We start from the raw sequence: 20,206 nt of genomic DNA, 5'->3' as shown, positions 1-20,206 counted from the left end.
TTAAAAGAATAAGTTTGTTGTAAAACAGTATGTTGTGTTATATCACAACAGCCCAGACACCCCGGGTTTCTTGGTTTCATCTCTAATCCCATGTTGTTTTATATGGGTTGGTAGGGTAGGAGCAGTGGGTTATCCCATTCAGCAGAGGTACGTAGTGGGCTATGCTATCTAGGTTTGTGTAGGGCGCTCTGTGATGTTTACACAACGATGAAGCCACCTAGTGATGCATTTCTCTGAACTTCTTCCCATCATTAAGAAGCACATGACTGTCATTTGGCTTTTGACTGCCTGACAAAGTGTCTGAAGAACACACCTATGCCGTTGTCCTTCTAATAATAAGAAGGGGTGTTGGTTCAGTAACCCCACTCATTTTTGACCAGAAATTCACACCAGGAATATGAGGTAAGGGCAAATCGGGCCCTGTGGACCATGGCCCAGCTGAGAAGAAGCTCACACAGGACCCAAGGGCACAGCCGTGGACTCCCTGGCACCTCCCATTGTCATCCCAGCTCTCCATGCACAGACATGGAGCTTCCATCATCCTAACCCTTAGGGATTTCCTCAACATACATATAAAGGGAGGAGAAGTGAAGCCATTTTTACAATATGTCGCAAACACTTTTCTTTTTTTTTCTTTTTCTTTTTTTCATTTTTTTTGGAGAGGAGAGGGAGAGACAGAGGGAGAGAGAGAGAAGAGATACAGAGAGAGAAGGGGGGGAGGAGCTGGAAGCATCAACTCCCATATGTGCCTTGACCAGGCAAGCCCAGGGTTTCGAATCGGCGACCTCAGCATTTCCAGGTCGACACTTTATCCACTGCGCCACCACAGGTCAGGCACACGCAAACACTTTTCAATGAGTTCTAACCATAGGAACATTTTCAGACCCATGTTATATTTTCATGCATATCTTTCATTTATTTCTGTTCCTCAGTCTCCTCTGGTTGGAACTAAAAATCAAACGATTTTCTCAATCAAGTCTTCAACATCACAATTCCTACTCCACCCCTGTGATTTACCCAGAGTTAAAAATTCAACTTCAAGTACACCGTGGATTGTCACTGTTCAGTATGTTGAGATCAATGTTCTAAACAAGGGCCAGTGAAGAAGAGTGCTTTGGGTGTAGCTGGTGATGAGAGGCTAGGGTGGAACCCAGAAATATTTAGAAAATCACAGCTTGAGAAAAATGTAAGATTTAAAAACAGAGAACTTCTAAGAAAGAAAAAATAATGTTTGTTTCCTCCTCATGACCAAAAGGTCTCTTGGGGGCTCCTAGAATCAAAAGAGAGAAAGGAGTCCATTGCTTTTACACGTTGCAAAGAGTGCACAGGCCACGCCTTGCCAAAGGACAGGGGAAAAACGGTATGATTTGGAATACCCTTGAGTGCAGGTTCAGAGGAGGACCTTTGAAACTGGGGCTGACAGGCTTCAGCTAATTTTAACAGGCGTGTGTAGATCTTGCCAAATCTATAAGTTTCTGAGTGATGTCATCCTCCCAACACATTTCTGAAATGGTGCCTTAGCAAACAGGCATTGCTATTTGAGTAAAGCCTTTCTGAGTAAAATGTTGAATCACTCAAAGGTTTCCGATTAGAAAGAGGGAGACCAAAAAAAAAGCTTTGTGGGAGGAGTTGAGCTTTATAAAACCAGTCACCACCATGTCTGAACTCTACCAACTCTCGGAGGACCGGTTCCTGCCAGACAGCACCTCAGAGGACAGCAAGGTATTTCAGTGATTTCAGTGGCCGCCTCTGTGAAACATGGTTTCATTGTATCTCTCCCTTCATCCTGGTATCATTAATATAATGAAATTGAGAATGTGCGGTGTTTCTAGAGAATAAGTGAAAATTTAATGGTGTTTTCTTTTTTTGTTGTTTAACTGAAAATATTTTAGTTCAAGGTTTGAATTAAATTTATAGTAAGGCTTAATCTTGAATCTCAGAAGCCAGCAAATATCTATGTAACATTAACCAAACCAAAATGTACATTAAAGTTGTGATGCCAATATTCTTGACCAGGTTAGAATATGTATATTCTACTAGCTGGTGTTTTGACACTGAATGTAAGGGAAATAGTCAAGTTAATGAAACTATATTAATTTAAAGCCATTGAAAAGTAATCTATCAGTTGTAGGTAAACACGAAAAAAATAAGAGTTGACTAAGTGTTCATCTATAATAATCAGAAGTTAAGCAGCTTCCTGGGTTGGTTCAGTTCAATACCAGAAAATATATAGAGAATTTAGTTAAATAATTGGAGGGGGGATTTGGTTGTTTGGGACCAAAAGTTTCCTTGAAATTATTGTTTTCTTTGTTCTCATTGATTTTTGTGGTCAGTTTCAAACTATTGGCACTGTGTAGTCACAAAAAAGTTTTATTTTACATACCACAGTAAGTTAAGATCTGACATCCAGCGCCCTTGAGGAAGGAAGGGGACTGTGGTGGTGTACCTGGTGGCACCGCCCCAGTTTTTTGTTACCTGAGCCAAGTTTCAGGGTCACGTTTGTGACCTTCTGCTGCAGACACCACGGAGCCCGGCTCCACACGTGCCTCTCATCCACCTTCTCGAGGGCAGCAGTAAATATGAATTACCAGCATATGACTTAGGAGTTAACCAAGTTGTACAACTCACCCTTGTTAAGAAATTCACAACAGGCGTTCCCTGTTCTGGGAGATCATGCCATTTAATGTCACTCTGTGATGATAATTTTACATTATCTTCTGTGGATCTCCCACTCGAATGTAAGCCATGGACCTGTCTGAAGGACAGGAGACATGGTAGATATATACGTAGGCCTCCAGAGATTTCTGAAACTATAAACTTCTCAACCTCATTTGAAGGGTGTGTAGGGAAAGCCGTAGAGTTACAGTCAGAAGGCTGAGATTCAGTGGAGGCTTCGAAACTGACTATCTGCAATCTATAGCTTCATATTTTCATCTGTATAACAGGAATTACTAGGCTTTTATGGGTAAGTAATTATGCAAATTGAATAAAACAACTCAGCTGAAGATATTTGGTAACTGCAATATAGACATAAGATATTATTTTTATGTTCAATACAGTTATTATTTTTATAAATTCCATCTTATTTTAAAAATAAAATTGAGCCTATTTTTAAAAGAAGTAAATGTATTTGGGACAATGTATTTTTGTCCTTATCTTTTTTTTTTCCTGTGTAAAGTCTCCTGAAATTCTAACTTGACATTAAAAGCCCTCTCTAATAGTTTGTCTTGACAATTAAATTTTATTAGTGTCTAGGTGACTGACTATACAGGTTATTATAAAGAATTAGCTGCAAAAGCCTGACCAGGCAGTGGCACAGTGGATAGAGCATCGAACTAGGATGCAGATGACCCAGGTTCAAAACCTCGAGGTCGCTGGCTTGGGCATGGGCTCATCTGCCTTGTGCTCAGGCTCACCAGCTTGGGTGCAGGGTTGCTGGCTTGAGCGTGGGATAATAGACATGACCCCATGGTCGCTGACTTGAGCCCAAGGTTGCTGGCTTGAGCAAGGGGTCACTTGGTCTGCTGTGGCCCCCTGGTCAAGGCACATATGAGAAAGCAATCAATGAACAACTAAGGTGTCGCAATGGAGAATTGATGCTTCTCGTCTCTCATCCTTCCTGTCTCTCTCTCTTTGTCTCTGTCACAAAAAAAAAAAAATTAGCTGCAAGATAAATGTACATTTACTTGTTTGGTTCTTATCTCTCATTCATTTTTTTCCCCCATGGAAATAAAGAAATATTTTATTTATTAATTCCCAGTTTGTTTCTAAAACATTGAGATAATTTACAAAAACACATCTACCCAATAAGACTAATTAATTATAAAGACATTAAAAAAATCCATAGAAGGAAGAGGAAACAAACTGAGTTACTCAAGTTCATCTTATCTCAGTGATGAACCAAAAGAAAAAACCTGGTCATTTTTTTTTTAACTTAAAAAGCCTTCTAGGAGCATTATAGACTTGTGACCTTCCCCTTTTTTCATTTCCTCTTGTTAGCCTTTCTTAAACTAGAAACCTGCCTAAATTCTTATACATCAGAGTAAAGTTGAACACCAACAGGTGAGACAATGTGGGACATTGGACAGAGTAGGTTTCCGAAGCTGGCCTAGTCTTGACTCCCTGAACCCTTATGGAGAAACTGTGTGACCTTCTACAAGTTCCTTCACCTCTCTGAGGTCAGGATGGAACCTACACTTTTAATGAAGATAACAGTATGGATTTCATAGACATCCTGAAGTTTCAATAAGAAGATATGGGAGAGTTTCAGGGATAAGTATTACTTAGTTTACTGTTTTGTCTCTATAAAATACAAACGGGGGTGTTTCAAATGAGAAACTTTGATACAAATTGCAATCACTTTCTTAGAAAGAAATGTCCACGAGCAGAGTGTTCACACCAGACACCCACAGCCCAGGTAGAGAAGGGGCTGCTGGCCTGGCTGGGAGCCCCACCGAGGGGCCTGGACAAGGGCTGTGTGCATGCCTCAGCCCCCCGCCTTCCCGACTCCCTCCCGGTTCTGGGAAACCACATTCCCAAGGTTTCTTGCGGAATGGCAGGTGTCAGCACCGTTTGGTATATTTATGTATGTTGGTAATTGTAAGGTGTGTTATAAGCCATTACAAAAGCCTAATGTACAGCCAGAAAGACGACCATTGGCCAGAACCAACAGGTACTCCCGTCCACACACACTTGGGCGTGTACAAATATTTGGCTTCATGGAAAGCCTTTGGTTATGGAAGGGTATGCCTATCATTTTTCTTCAGAGGGTTGATGTGGTGTGTGTGTGTGTGTGTGTGTGTGTGTGTGTGTGTAGGGGGGCAGATATGGAAGTAGGACTATGAAAATCCCAACTGTCACACACTTCCAGAAGCAGAAATTTGAAAGATTTACCATCTCAGATGGGGCCAACACAACACGAATATGTGTGCACGTGGCACATATGAGTATGTGCAGGTTGTGTGTGTGTCATGTGTGGCATAAGGTTGAGACATGACCCTGAAGGCCACCCACCTAGCTTCATTTCCTAGCCCTGCCCCTAGTCGAGTGACCCGGTCACTTTTCTTATCCTCTCTGTGAAGCAGCTTCTTCCTTTGTAAAAGAGGGTTTGGGTTAAGAACAGAATGGTGAATACAGGTAAAGTGTTTAAAACAGCTTCTCATAGAGTAGGAATTAAATAAATGCTTTTTATTGTTATTTTAGTTATTGTTATTATGATATAGAGTGTCACTGCTCATCCTACAACTGTTCACTGTACCTCAGAGTCGGCTACATAATTTGCAGAATCCGATGCAACAGGGAAATGTAGAACCCTTAGTTTAAAATTATTGAGATTTTCAAGATGGTGGCAGTTTACACCGAGTGGGGGGCCCTTTTGGCCTCACAGTTCACGTGGCTCTCATGCTGTCCCTGCTGTACTTTGTGTTGTTCTGGAAAGGAAGGACAGAGAGGGAATCCCTGCTCTCTGCAAGGCATGGCCTGTCCCCGCTGCTGACATCACTCACCCAACACACCTCATATTCTAGAGCTGTGTTTTCTTCCTCACGTTCCTTCTAGCCTGAAACAATGGAAGACCTTTATGTGGCAAACACAATTTTTGCCCTCAATTTCTTCAAGCATCTGGCGAATACAAACACCACCCAGAATCTCTTCTTCTCCCCATGGGGCATCTCATCCACCATGGTCATGGTCTACCTGGGTGCCAAAGGCAACACCGCAGAACAGATGGCCAAGGTAAGTTTCTACTGAGACGCCAGATTAGGACACACTGGTGCCTGAGCCGGATTGTAGAATGGCTCTGTTTGTTTGCTAGAGATGGTCTATCGAAAGGTCTGCAATCGCCACCTGCCATTACAACATGGTTTCTTGAGATTCAAATCTATAAAACAGCCCAAACCATGAACCACCCACTGTAGATATCAGAAGGCACATCAGTTTCTTGTACTATAAGGCTAGAAATGATGAATAGTGACGTCCTTTCTTTTAATAATATACTGTTTATATTTTAAAGTGTTTTGCATGCTTTATGGCTCTTGTTTTTAAAACAAGTGCCATTCTGCAGGCGGGAAGACTAGCCTTGTGAAGGAAACTCCTTCCCCAGGTCTCCTAAACTTTCCTCACTTCTAGTTCAGGCTCCTTCCCTTGCTCAGCCACTCTGCTGGCTTTGTTTCCCATTCTCAGAAATAATTCCCCCTAATAGCTTTAAGAGAGTGGCACAAAGAGAAAAGAATGTCCCAGGGCTGTGGCCATCACGCTCTTGGAGATGCACGGCGGTCAATATTGACTCAGCCATGCTACCAACCCCGTGAGATAATGCCGACAAGATGAGACCTGGCCTGGTGGTTGGCCTTCAAAGTCAAAATGGACAGGGTGTGGGGCAGCTGGCTTCCTTCCTGGGTGGGCAGTCACAGGCTCAGCCAGGGGACCCTTCCTCTGAATCCAGGGCCTTGAAAATACATTGGACTACTTAAACTGCAAAGTTCCTAGGGATGAGTTCAACACATTGAAAAGTCACATGACCCTGTTATGTCCTAGGGCAGCGACTCAGACAAGGTCAGCCTATAATTAAAATTCTTCCATATACACAGGTACACAAACATGACAATTGAATGTTCTGGTTTCTCACAGGCACGTATTGTGCTTTCGGTCACACCAAAGTGCTGCTGGTTATGTTCAGGTTTCTCATGAGAATTGCACCTGAATGTGTCTACATCCTTCCCAGGTACATGGTGACCCATTTAGGATGAACCTTGTTTGAAGAACGAGAGAGTTGGTCAATGTCCTCGCGGGAGGAAAGGGAGGGCTGCATTACTCCTTGTGATTTTGGCAGTTTAAATATCAAGACTTACAACAAAACCTAGTTGCTCAATTCTGATACCAGCAACATTTTGCAACCCTCCTTCCCCTTTATTTCCTTTGCCTTGAAAAAAAACAAAGACAGGAAATGCCCTGAAGACTTTAGAGAACACCAGGGTCTTAACCTTTCAAGTGTAAGGACATCACTAGCAGAAGCAATATGTGCTGAGGGCAAATGCTAAAGGAAGTACTCCAGCTTGTTAAAACGCAATGGATTTTGATATCAAAAGAAAACTAGCTTATGGGTCTCTCTGGGCACAGTACAGCTATTCTGCATCTGGAATGTGTTTGAGCACGTGGGACTATGCAAAGATTTTTGTATTGTTTACTTATAACTCTGCTATATGCACAGATTTAAAATTCAAAGGCAAATTTGGTTAATTCCCTATTAAGAAGCAAGAGAAGAAGCCCTTCGGCTTGGAGAAAGAAGCACAGACTTTAGTGGCAAGACCTATCTGTGTCTGAATGCTCTGCCACTCTTTACAAGGTGTGTGAGTGAAGGCATTGATGCTCTTGGAGTCTAGAGGCTAATGACTAGCTTGTAGATTAACATAAAATACCTCCTACTGATTCCAGCGAGGGAAATTTCAGTTGGCTGACATTTACACATCATGTGTAAAAACGATCTATGCTTGTACCCCATGCACATTGACAGGGAAATAGACATAAGACCACTAAAAGGTACTTGTTGGCAATGGTTTAAAAAGGTAAGTAATTTAGCAGGAAAATGTAGCCATTCCTTCTATCCAATTGCAGGTGCTTCAGTTTAACAACATTGGAGTCCGAGAAGTCGCCCTAGCGACCCCAGAGAATGTCACCGGTTGTGAACTCAGGCAGCAGATCCAGCAGGTCACTTATCCTGATGCTATTTTGAAGGTATCTGACCCATTCATTCATATTTCTTTTGTATTTTATTTTAGAATCTTCTTGTCTTAAAGTCACAACATTAGACTGAAAAGGGGCCTGTTACCACTTCCCCCATTCCCAGAAAAAAAACACCCCAGAAAACAAAGACTTGCATCCTTAAGTAAATATTCTCTGGTCCCACCACTAAGAAAGGACAAATGTAGAGCAGAAGAAGACTTGCTGACTGGTTGGCCAAGACTCTTTCTAAATTGTTACACCACCCTATTGCTAGTTAGGAATGGAGAAAGTCAGGTTTGATAACTTCATAAGAGGCCAATGATCTTTACATATCCCTCCCATATTTCTCTTTCTATGTATATTCTATCTATCTATCTATCTATCTATCTATCTATCTATCTATCTATCTATCTATCTATCTATCTATCTATCTATCATCTATCTATCTATCTATCTATCATCTATCTATCATCTATCTATCTATCTATCTATCTATCTATCTATCTATCTATCTATCTATCTATCATTTATCCATCTATTTATCTCAGGTAGTATTATTTTTTTCTCAATACTCCTTTCCTTAAATACCAGCTATCCAGCTAAATTATATGAACTGGACATAGATGTGTGCCATCTGGTAACCAACTTCCATGGTTACACTCCTGAGTAAGTTCATGGAGAGACATCTCCCCTAGCTTCCTACTCGAGGACACTAATGCTCCATCTGGCTGTTCTTCAGGGAATTATGGGCTAGCGGAGGTGGAGAGGGCCTGGTGTGGAGAGTCAGCCAGGTGTCCTGAGACAGCGGGCAGTCATCTGCACGAATTTGCCTTCCGCTGTGACAGAGGCCCATGTCCATCTTCATGTTGACAAACTTTAGGTTGTAGACTGGAGTTCTCCCTCAGTTTTCCAGTTTCCTAAAGCTCGTATTTCCATGGCATCGACAATCCCTTCTTTGGTAGGGACTTTGAGAAGTTATATGAACTTTGAAAGAACGGTTGTGAAGTAACATTTTTTTTTTTTTTGTATTTTTCTGAAGCTGGGAACGGGGAGAGACAGTCAGACAGACTCCCGCATGCGCCCGACCGGGATCCACCTGGCACGCCCACCAGGGGCGATGCTCTGCCCCTCCGGGGCGTCGCTCTATTGCGACCAGAGCCACTCTAGCGCCTGGGGCAGAGGCCAAGGAACCATCCCCAGCGCCCGGGCCATCTTTGCTCCAATGGAGCCTTGGCTGCGGGAGGGGAAGAGAGAGACAGAGAGGAAGGAGAGGGGGAGGGGTGGAGAAGCAAATGGGCGCTTTTCCTGTGTGCCCTGGCTGGGAATCGAACCCGGGACCCCCGCACGCCGGGCCGACACGTGAAGTAACATTTTAATGCCAGAAAAATTCCTTAGAGACCTCAGAGTTTAGGAAACAATAGAAGGAGCCTGGCATTCACCTAGGATGTTGGTTACTTCACGGTTCAGTCCAAACCATAGGCAAATATGAAACAAGCGACACCTTATTTTGTTAGTTTTGCACTGCATTCATTTCAAAAGTATTTCCTTGGAGATTCCTCTAAAGCACCAGAAAAAGAATATATTAATACAGCATTTTATTGTTGTACAGGAAAAAGAAAAACCCATTGCTTAAGAACTATCTTGCTGAGTAGTCCAGCGATATTGAAAGGGGATCCCGGCTTTCTGTTCCAGGTACAAGCTGAAGACGCAATCAATTCAGGCTTCCGTGCCCTCATCTCTGCCATCAATGCACCCACAGAGGATTACGTATTGGAAAGTGCCAATAAGCTGTTTGGGGAGAAGTCTGCAAGATTCAGGGAAGTAAGTAAAACCGGTCACTGAAATGGCAGGACTATAAACCTGCAGTGAGGTCACTTTAAGAGCTGTTCTCTACGATTCATACACTGAGAGAGAGTCAGAAATGCACACAGCTCTTGAAGGCTCCCGAAGACTGTTGGTCATGGCAGCTATCCTTGTGCACCCCCTGTTGGTGCTTCCTCTCCCTGCTGTAAAAGTCCCACTTGCAAGGTAGTAAGTGAGGAGGAGGAGCACAGCTATCTTCCAGAGCCTCTATCTGCAAGCCTTGCCTTCCTCTTATTCAGTGGCTGCAATGTGAAGAATGTGGGAGGGCAGATAGAGTTGGGGCTGGAGTGTGGAGTCAGTTCACTACTTGCTTGTCATCTGCACCATTTTCTTTCAGCACCCCCATAGCCAGCCTTCGCTACCCCAACCTCAGACCCCCTAGTCTTGACAGGAAACCCATAATTCACAATTATACCAAGGCTTGTTCAGTTTACATCCTATGTAACCTCCTGCATTTTTCTTGCTTTAAAGGAATACATACAACTCTCTAAGAAATATTACTCTACAGAACCCCAGGAAGTCGACTTCCTACAATGTGCAGAAGGAGCCAGAAAAAAGATTAATTTCTGGGTTGAAACTCAAACCAAAGGTAAAACCAAGGAAATGTTTTCTGTTCTTTCTACTTAGAAAATTTATCTATTTTTAAAACCATCCTTGAATTAAAAAAAATTATTGATTGATTTTAGCAAGAGAGGAAGAGAGAGAAAGACAGGAACATCAATCTATTCCTATATGTGCCCTGATTGGGGATTGAACCGGCAACCTTTGAGCTTTGGGACAACGCTCTAATTAACCGAGCTATCCAGCTAAAGCACCATCCTTGAATTTAGTCCTTAATCCCTTCAAATTCATTCAACCTTAGTCATTTCAGTTAATGCAAATATATTCTTGTTTAGTGCAGTGGTGTTTTAATTGAGGTCTATTAATAGAAAACATTTGTCCAGTATTCAAATAATTGGATGTTGGACATTATTACATTTAGAATAGAATATGAGCAATGACAGATGTTTTCAAACATAGGAAATATCAGTATTGAAATAATTGTGACACTCCATCCACTGTGGACAAAGGAAAAAAAAGGATTTTCTTAACTTCTGGATTTAAGACGTCATTTTAAGGAATATTTTTGTGTCTTGGTTTCTCAGCTAACATCATGGACAAAAAGCACATGAGCTAAATTCTGTAGAATTTTAGATCTTTGCTTCTCTGAAAGCAGTTGATCTATTTATATGACTTCCTCATTTTCACAGTGGATTTCTAAACCACCAACAAATGACTGCCACCAAGGAGGCAGGAAAAGTGAGATGAACAGAAGTGAAAGTAAAAACAAAGTGCAAAGTTAGACACAAGAGTGTTTTGCTTTTTGGGGAGCAGCATAGATGTTCTAAGCATTGTATCACACGGCTGGGCTGTAAGTGTATTGACAAAATGCCACGGAGTCATAAGAGCTGATTGGTTTGCCAGATTTTATAATAATTTGAGAGAACTTTCTATTTTATTTGTTATGATCATATACTAGTTCTGTCACATGCATCACAAAATTAAATAAAATGGTAGTAGATTTCAATAGTAACCAAGAATTGTGCTTGCCTGTGGGATACATTGAGTAGGGATATGGAATAGTTGTGTTGGAGCTGGTCAGACTACAGTGACCTTTCTCTTGGTCCTTCTTCTGTCAGTAGGACTGGAGGGTGGAGGACGGTGGAGACAGAATCCTGACTACCTTACTAAGATTGTAGCCTTGAGAATATTGCTAAGCTCTGTCACCATGGTGACCTTTCTTGTCAAATGGCACTAATACTCATGTAATAGAGTAGACGTGAGGATTAAATAAAACAATGTACCTATTGGGTGAATATTATAGTGCAAGTATTCACTACAAATGGGCTGTGTCTTAAACCAAGTTAAAAAAAATGGCCTTGGCCAGTTGGCTCAGTGGTAGAGCATCAGGCTGGTGTGTGGATGTCCCGGGGTCAACTCTTGGTTAGGACACACAGAAGAAGCAGCCATCTGCTTCTTCATCCCCCCTCTTTCTCTCTCTCACTCCCTCTCTCTCTTCCCCTCCTGCAGCCATGGCTCGATTGGTTTGAGCACATTGGTCCTGGGCACTGGGAGGGCTCCATGGAGCCTCTACTTCAGGCACTAAAAATAGGTCAGTTGTGAACATGGCCCAAGAAGGGCAGAGCATTCATTCCAGACGGGGGTTGCTGGGTGGATCCCAGTTGAGGTGCATGCGGGAGTCTGTCTCTCTGTTTCCCCTCTTCTCACTTGGAAAAGGAAAAAAAAAAGAAGAAAAAACCCAAACTATCACACTCAGATATTTTCATTTCTGCGAACCTTCTCTGGCTTACTCATCTACTCCCATCTTTGTATTGTCATAGTACTTTGCATTATTTAGCTCTGTTATAGAACTTACCACACGTTTCTCACAACTGATTTTGAATGTTTCTTCCAATAATACTCAGCCCCACAAAGACAATTCTTTTTTGTTGAGCTCATGAACCTGCATTATTCCTAGTATAGGTCTAGCCTAAACTTCCAAAATAATTGTTTTGAATGAATCAGTGGGTCAGACCCATCGACTCTCTACACCAGATCTATCAGGGGCACTGTGTGACATGCTGTGGAAAGGTACTGCTACCTACCTCAAGAGACTCTCACTTCCATCTGAATTAAATAACTTTATACAGCTATAAAACTAAGAAATATAAAAGGAAGTGAAAAGCTCCACTTCAAATTTGATAGTAATTCTAAATTTTATATGCATTATTTCTTCATTTTCTTTTTTAAATTTATTGACTTTAAAGAGAGGAAGAGAGAGAGAGACATTAATTTGTTGTCCCACATATGCATTTATTGGTTGATTATTATATGTGCCTTGACCGGATTAAACCTGCAACTTTGGCATATCAGGATAACGCTCTAACCAACTGGGCTTCCCAGCCAGGGCCTCTTCATTTTCTGTTGAATTTTCAAAATCTTCTGAGGAATTTGGTCTGATTTTTACTTATGCTTTAAATAAATCAAGAGAAAAATGTGAGCTTGAAGATCAGCATCTTCGTAGAGTTTGACAAATGTGTCTGCTGGGTTTGATGGCAACTCAAAAGATTCAAGAAAAGAAATTCCCCATTTTTGATCATGAAACCTAAACATACATAATTTATTTTTGTAGGTAAAGTTTCAAACTTGTTACCTGAAGGTTCTGTAGATTCAGAGACCAGGATGGTCCTGGTGAATGCTGTCTACTTCAAAGGAAAATGGAAAACTCCATTTGAGAAGAAATTAAGTGGACTTTATCCTTTCCGGGTGAACTTGGTATGAGACAAGACAGATTTTTAGCCTGACCAGGTGGTAGCACAGTGGATAGAGCATCGGACTGGGATGTGGAGGACCCAGGTTCAAGACCCCGAGGTCGCCAGCTTGAGCCCGGGCTCATCTGGTTTGAGCAAATCCTACTAGCTTGAGCCCAAGGTCGCTGGCTTGAGCAAGGGGTCACTCGGTCTGCTGTAGCCCCCCGGTCAAGGCACGTATGAGAAATTAATAAATGAACAACTAAGGAACCACAACAAAGAATTGATGTTTCTCATCTCTCTCCTTTCCTATCTGTCTGTCCCTCTCTCTGACTCTCTGTCTCTCTGTCTCTCTCTCTCTCTCTGTCTCTCTCTCTCTCACACACACACACACACACACACAGATTTTTTTTTTTTTTTGTATTTTTCTGAAGCTGGAAACGGGGATAGACAGTCAGACAGACTCCCACATGCGCCAGACCGGGATCCACCCGGCATGCCCACCAGGGGGCGACGCTCTGCCCACCAGGGGGCGATGCTCTGCCCCTCCGGGGCATCGCTCTGTTGCGACCAGAGCCACTCCAGCGCCTGGGGCAGAGGCCAAGGAGCCATCCCCAGCGCCCGGGCCATCTTTGCTCCAATGGAGCCTCGCTGCAGGAGGGGAAGAGAGAGACAGAGAGGAAGGAGAGGGGGAGGGGTGGAGAAGCAGATGGGTGCTTCTCCTGTGTGCCCTGGCCGGGAATCGAACCTGGGACTTCTGCACGCCAGGCCGACGCTCTACCACTGAGCCAACCGGCCAGGGCCCACACAGATTTTTAAAACAATGTATTGTAGGGTCTTAGACAAGACAGAGAAAGGAAAAATAGAGACCATTCATTGGTCATTACGTGATGTGCTACTTATAAGTAGTAGATATTAAACAATTGACTGACTCTTTCAAGCTACTAAATATCACTCAGTAATTTTATGAAGTCATATGAATAACGATGAAGAACCATGGGCTCTCTACTTACATCCTGGACTCAAATGTAAGCTTTATAACTTATCAGCTATAATCCTACATATGTTTCATGAATTCCATTTTTATCTGTAAAGCTTGGATAATAATAATATCCAACTCAAAAGGTTACTGTAAGGATTCAATGAGATTTAGCACAGTTCTTGGTCCATGGTAGGTACTTAACAAATGTTTTGGTATTATTATTATTGTCCATATGGGTATAATCTTCAAAAGAGTTAGTAAGATCAGAATACACTATACAAATAATTTATTTTTTGATATTTAAAAACATACTTCTTAAACATGAAAGCAGAACCCATTCTCTTTTATGTCAAATTGTAAATCTCTTGACAACATAGTATATATTAACTTCTATATTTTACTCTTGAATCACTTTAGACTCAGCGTAAATCTGTACAGATGATGTACTTGCGTGAGAAGCTGAACATTGGATACCTAGAAGACCTAAAGGCTCAGATTCTAGAACTCCCATATGCCGGAGATGCCAGCATGTTCCTGTTGCTTCCAGATGAAATTTCTAATGTGTCTACTGGCTTGGAGTCGGTAAGCCATTACAACTTGAATTGTTTTAGACTTCTGGGACTGAACTTACCTTTCATGATGAACATGTCTACACCTTAGGAAATGGAGTGTAGTTTCTTTTTTTTTTTTTTTTGTATTTTTCTGAAGCCGGAAACGGGAAGAGACAGTCAGACAGACTCCTGCATGCACCCGACCGGGATCCACCCGGCACGCCCACCAGGGGGCGACGCTCTGCCCACCAGGGGGCGATGCTCTGCCCCTCCGGGGCGTCGCTCTGTTGCGACCAGAGCCACTCTAGCGCCTGGGGCAGAGGCCGAGGAGCCATCCCCAGCGCCTGGGCCATCTTTGCTCCAGTGGAGTCTTGGCTGCGGGAGGGGAAGAGAGAGACAGAGAGGAAGGAGAGGGGGAGGAGTGGAGAAGCAGATGGGCGCTTCTCCTGTGTGCCCTGGTCGGGAATCGAACCCGGGACTTCTGCACACCAGGCTGATGCTCTACCACTGAGCCAACTGGCCAGGGCCTGGAGTGTAGTTTCTTTACAGAAATATGTGAATTGGTTGATAGGAAGTATGGCATGTCTCAAACTTTCATTCAGAGCCTTAAACTTATGTCGCCCATGGTACTTTCTTGCAAAAACTTTACCAATCTTAAATTTTTTCATCACTCACAATGTAGTGGCGTTCAAGTCATTGATTTTTAACATGACACTTAGAAGTTGTTTTCTTCTTTTCTAAGCACTCACTGGTAAATTTTTTTTTTTTTAATTTTTGGATCTGCAGCTGGAACGTGAAATAACGTATGATAGTCTCAATAAGTGGATCAGCAAAGACACGCTGGCTGAAGATGATGTTGAGGCGTACATCCCCCGGTTCAAACTGGAGGAGCACTATGAACTCAAACCCATTCTGAGAAGCATGGGCATGAACGACGCCTTCGTCAAGGGCCAGGCCAACTTCTTAGGAATGTCAGAAGAGGATGACCTGTTTCTGTCCGAAGTGTTTCATCAAGCCACTGTGGATGTCAACGAGGAGGGGACTGAAGCGACGGCTGGCACTGGGGCCGTCATAACAGGGAGAACGGGCCACGGAGGGCCACAGTTTGTGGCGGATCACCCTTTCCTCTTCTTTATAATGCACAAAACCGCCAAGACCGTCCTCTTTTTTGGCAGATTCGTCTCACCCTAAAATGGCAAGTTTCTCTTTCTCTACGGGATTCTGAGCTATAAGCCTCAGAATTGCTATGCGTATCAAAAACCTAGGGGCTTTCACTCTGTATTTCTGTTTTCTTGAACAACTTCTGCTACACAACTAAATATAAATACAGAAATACCAGACAACCATCCATTATAACATTACAGCCTAATTAATTGTCTGGTCTCCTGAAATGTGATGGTGTCACATTTAGTTCTTCCTTACTCTTAGTGTATTTTATAGCCTTAACTTTTATTGAATTATTTATTATTTTATATAATTTTTTATTATGGTTAATGATTTCACATGCTGATACAGTTACAAAAAACAGGTGATCAGTTATGTTTCTTTGTAAAGAAGTGCGTTTATTTGTTTTTATGAGGAAGGATGAATAGGTGCCCTTCCGTCGCTTTCTATGATAAAATTCTTGACGAAAGCATCGAGCAGCAGGCAAATATATATATGTGTACATTAATAACACTATGTGTCACATAGAGGTGTCTGCCACTGATGTAACATTGCAAATATATATAAATAAACATGTTTCCACACAACCGTCTGTTTGTTGCTACTCTATTTGGTCTTTGGATCACGAGGCCCATTATAGCTTCATTCCCAGGAATCAAGCATCAGGCTCCTTTGTGGGAACCAAGAAAAAAACTACCAGATTCAGGAGCCACGGGGATGGCTGTCCCTCTCAGAAGGAGCCCCACTGTTGGGGTGGAATGGGGTTGTGTGATAAGTGGGTTAGAGCTACCTCTTACAGAGGCAAAAGGTGTGGGAATTCAGAAGAACAGCCTGAGTTAGAGCCCTTTGGACACTGGTGTTTAAGCCTCAAGAACATCAGGAATAAATGCCAAGTCCAGTGATCTGGACATAGACTCAAGGTCACTGAGAGTTCGGAGGAGTGAAGGTGGGCTGGTGACAGAGTGGGAGGGGGACACAAGATGGCTTCTTTGAAGGGCGTATGCTCTGAATAGCATTCCATGCATTGGAGTGGATCAGGGGTAGACTAGAACATAATGTAAGACCTAAGAGCTAAAACATCTAAAGTTTGGAGGGTCTGAACTGGCTTGAGAGTCTGGTTGCAGAAGTGTGGCTGGGTCCTGGAAATGTACGCCAGTGACCACCCTCCCTACGATGGAGGGGAGGCAGGGATGGATGACCCATGGAGCCTGGTGGTGGCTGAACAAGTAACCTCAGGACAGTCCCAGTTCTAACACTTATGAGTCCTCTAACCATGAGCGAGGAATTGTGCTTCTTTCTGCTTCTTTTCTTTCAGTGTAAATTAGAGAAAATAACGCTTTTCCCATAATGTTAAATGAATTCATGCATAACAAGCATAAAATACAGGCATATACAGTATTTAAAAATAGTGATTATGATTCTTATCTTTGTAAATAATAAACTGTCTCTGGTTTTATTTATTTATTGTCAGCTGGTCACACATAAAATCCTAGAAAATTATTCATTTAAGTTTTTTTAAGGCTTGAATTGTGGTTTATGTCCTCTAAGACATTCTTGAAGATGAGGGGTTCTTGCTTGGTGCATTTTCCTGCTTACTTTTAGATTCATATGTCCATGTACGTTCATAATTCACTCAGCAAGGCAATAACAAGGAGCTTTCTGAACTGTTGTGAGTCTTAAGCTATCCATATTTTACCTTCATTATTAAGTTAGAGTATGAATGTAGAATTCTAGGTTCACAGTACTTTTCAACACTTTAAGGGTTTGATTTTATTTTCTTCTGGCACAGGGTTGATGATGGGAATGTTGATGTCAAGCTCAGTCTTGTTCCTTGTAGTTAGCATAGTTTTAATTTCGTTCTTGATAGTGTTCTTGAAATTTTTTGCATTGAGTACTTTTAAAAATGGTTTTTAAAAACTGATCTTGTTCATCAGCAGCTCCCCCCCCCCAATCTTGTGTATCTTGTTTTGATTGTGGGAAATTCTCAACCATTGCTATGGACCAAATGTTTGTGTCCCTCTCCCACTCCAGAACATGTGTTGAATCTCGAACCCCCAGTGTAGTGGTACTGGGAAGTGGGACAATTGCGAGTTAGAGTTGGGGTTAGGTCATGAGCATAGTACCTACGATGCAATTAGTGCCTTTATAAGGAGATGAAGGGGACGTAGAGACATAGAAAAGAGGCAGCCCTCTGTGAACCAGGTAGAGAGCCCTCACCAAGTACCCAAACCGCCCAGCACCCTGATCTCAGCCGTCGAGGCTCCAGAGCTGTCAGCAATGCATGGTTGTTGTTTAAGCCTCCCAGTCAATGGCTTCTGTCACAGGAAACGAAACCGAACAAGGCAGCTGTCATCTACGCAATTTTCTCTGCCCCACATCTCCTACTTTTTTTCTGGACTCCTATTAGAATGATACTCATTCACTTGGAGTGTTTCCCATTCTACTTGCATGGCTAATAAATTCATGTTGTCTAAACAGCAAATATCATAAAAGACTGGAACAAAAACTCCCGCACCCACCCGTCTTCCCCATTCATTTAGTTCCTCTCCTTCAAGCCCCTTACTAATATCTGCACACATTGCTAAATACACATAGGTCATGCCGTAAATAACAACAACAAACAAACAAAATTATGCTAATCATATTATAATGTTAACTTAGGATACTATTACTCCCCCCCCCAACAGGCATCAAAATAATGCACAACCGTGTTTCTCTTGATGTCTATCTATTTGTAAGGTTTTTATCAAGAGCTGAGTGGTAAAGGAATCTGGAGAAGGTTTTTGGAGGAAACAAAACTTAGTCTATGATATTAATGAAGACAAAACAATTTCTTGGCTGGTTCAGCAGCATCTGCATTGATGCATTTCAATGTATGATAACCAGAGGGTCTTCATGCCATGCAGAGATGCAGCCCAAGCCACACTCTGATGGACGACTGTCTGTCACGATGAGTCCCTCCATTTAGAGCAGTGGTAGTCAACCTGGTCCCTACCAACCGCTAGTGGGCTTTCCAGCTTTCACGGTGGGCAGTAGCGGAGCAATCAAAGTATAAATAAAAAGATAGATTTAACTATAGTAAGTTGTTTTATAAAGATTTATTCACGGCCCTGGCCGGTTGGCTCAGTGGTAGAGCATCGGCCTGGCGTGCGGAAGTCCCGGGTTCGATTCCCAGCCAGGGCACACAGGAAAAGCGTCCATCTGCTTCTCCACCCCTCCCCCTCTCCTTCCTCTCTGTCTCTCTCTTCCCCTCCCGCAGCCAAGGCTCCATTGGAGCAAAGACGGCCCGGGCGCTGGGGATGGCTCCTTGGCCTCTGCCCCAGGCGCTGGAGTGGCTCTGGTCACAACAGAGCGACGCCCCGGAGGAGCAGAGCATCGCCCCCTGGTGGGCAGAGCATCGCCCCCTGGTGGGCGTGCCGGGTGGATCCCGGTCGGGCGCATGCGGGAGTCTGTCTGACTGTCTCTCCCTGTTTCCAGCTTCAGAAAAATACAAAAAAAAAAAAAAATATATATATATATATAAAAGATTTATTCTGCTAAACTTAGCAAAAATCTGACATAAAGTACTTGGTAAGTAATTATTATTATATGCTTTAACTTGCTGTAACTCTGCTTTATAAATTTTATAAAGTAAAGTTACTTCCCTACTTTATAAATCACCATTACTGTGGAACCAGTGGGCAGTTAGAAAATTTTACTACTAACAGAGATACAAAAATGGGCGGTAGGTATAAAAGATTGACTACCCCTGATTCAGAGCCTCTATGTGTTCCTTCCAGCTAATAATAGCCTGAGGCATCCATGAATAATGCTGTCTGTTCAGCACACGTCAGGCAGGCATTCCAGAGTTTCCTACCACAAGTCATATTTTCTCATGACATCCAGAGGAACATTCTGATGTAAGTTCCACATCAACATTCAAATATTCAACTCTGAGCCAGTTTACCAGTACCTGTGCGTGCCCCTATGCGGAGAACAAGAAGAACTGCATGACAGAAAACATGCCAACTACATTATAAACAAAGGGGCTCCTCCTTATTCTTCGTCCCTTCTGGATTGTTCCCTAGTCCCTTCCCTCCCTTCTCCATTCCTCCATGCAGTGCATTCTGTGATGGAAAATGAAGCTATAACCTATAATAATAAATATGGAGGAATCAGATGAACATTTATAGAGAGAAACAAGAGAGAACCAGAAAATGATGAGAAAGCATTGGACTCAGTCACTGTGTCTAAAACATTGAGAACTAGACTCTCCGTCTCTGAGGCAGGGGATAGACATCTCCCTCATTGGAGTCTTGCTCGGGGTCCTAGACCAACACAAGTGCGAAGAGGAACTTTCACAGTAAATGCTTCACCAACAATATTTCCATTCCATTGCTCATTCTTATCCCACTATTTGAAGCTTCCTATTAATTTTTATTTTTTTGGAAGGACAAGCACTCTAGCCACTGCCAGTTGGCAGACTACAGAAAGAAGAGATTATGCATGGAAACTGTGAGTTACAGTTTGTCAGAATTCAGGTCTCCACATGTAGACAGACGTGGAAAATGTGGGTGATCAAAGAATTCAGGCAAAATCTTAATCACCTGTCTCTTGGTCTTTTGATTTGAGCTTCTGGCCAAGATCAACCTGAAAGG

At 42.6% G+C, this 20,206-nt stretch overlaps 1 protein-coding gene across 1 annotated transcript; it reads left to right on the top strand.

Annotated features, from left to right (window-relative positions):
- The first annotated feature begins 1,542 nt into the window (after positions 1–1,542).
- SERPINB2 (serpin family B member 2) lies at positions 1,543–16,145 on the top strand. The gene is made up of 8 exons (XM_066353042.1): positions 1,543–1,722; positions 5,557–5,733; positions 7,612–7,731; positions 9,412–9,540; positions 10,054–10,171; positions 12,755–12,897; positions 14,272–14,436; positions 15,192–16,145. The coding sequence occupies exons 1-8, from the start codon at positions 1,657–1,659 to the stop codon at positions 15,594–15,596; spliced, it is 1,323 nt and encodes a 440-aa protein (XP_066209139.1). The 5' UTR covers positions 1,543–1,656; the 3' UTR covers positions 15,597–16,145.
- Positions 16,146–20,206: the final 4,061 nt, after the last annotated feature.

Source organism: Saccopteryx leptura, chromosome 11 (genome assembly GCF_036850995.1).
Source record: "Saccopteryx leptura isolate mSacLep1 chromosome 11, mSacLep1_pri_phased_curated, whole genome shotgun sequence".
NCBI classification, from domain to species: domain Eukaryota; kingdom Metazoa; phylum Chordata; class Mammalia; order Chiroptera; family Emballonuridae; genus Saccopteryx; species Saccopteryx leptura.
This window is presented reverse-complemented; position numbering and strand designations above follow the sequence as displayed.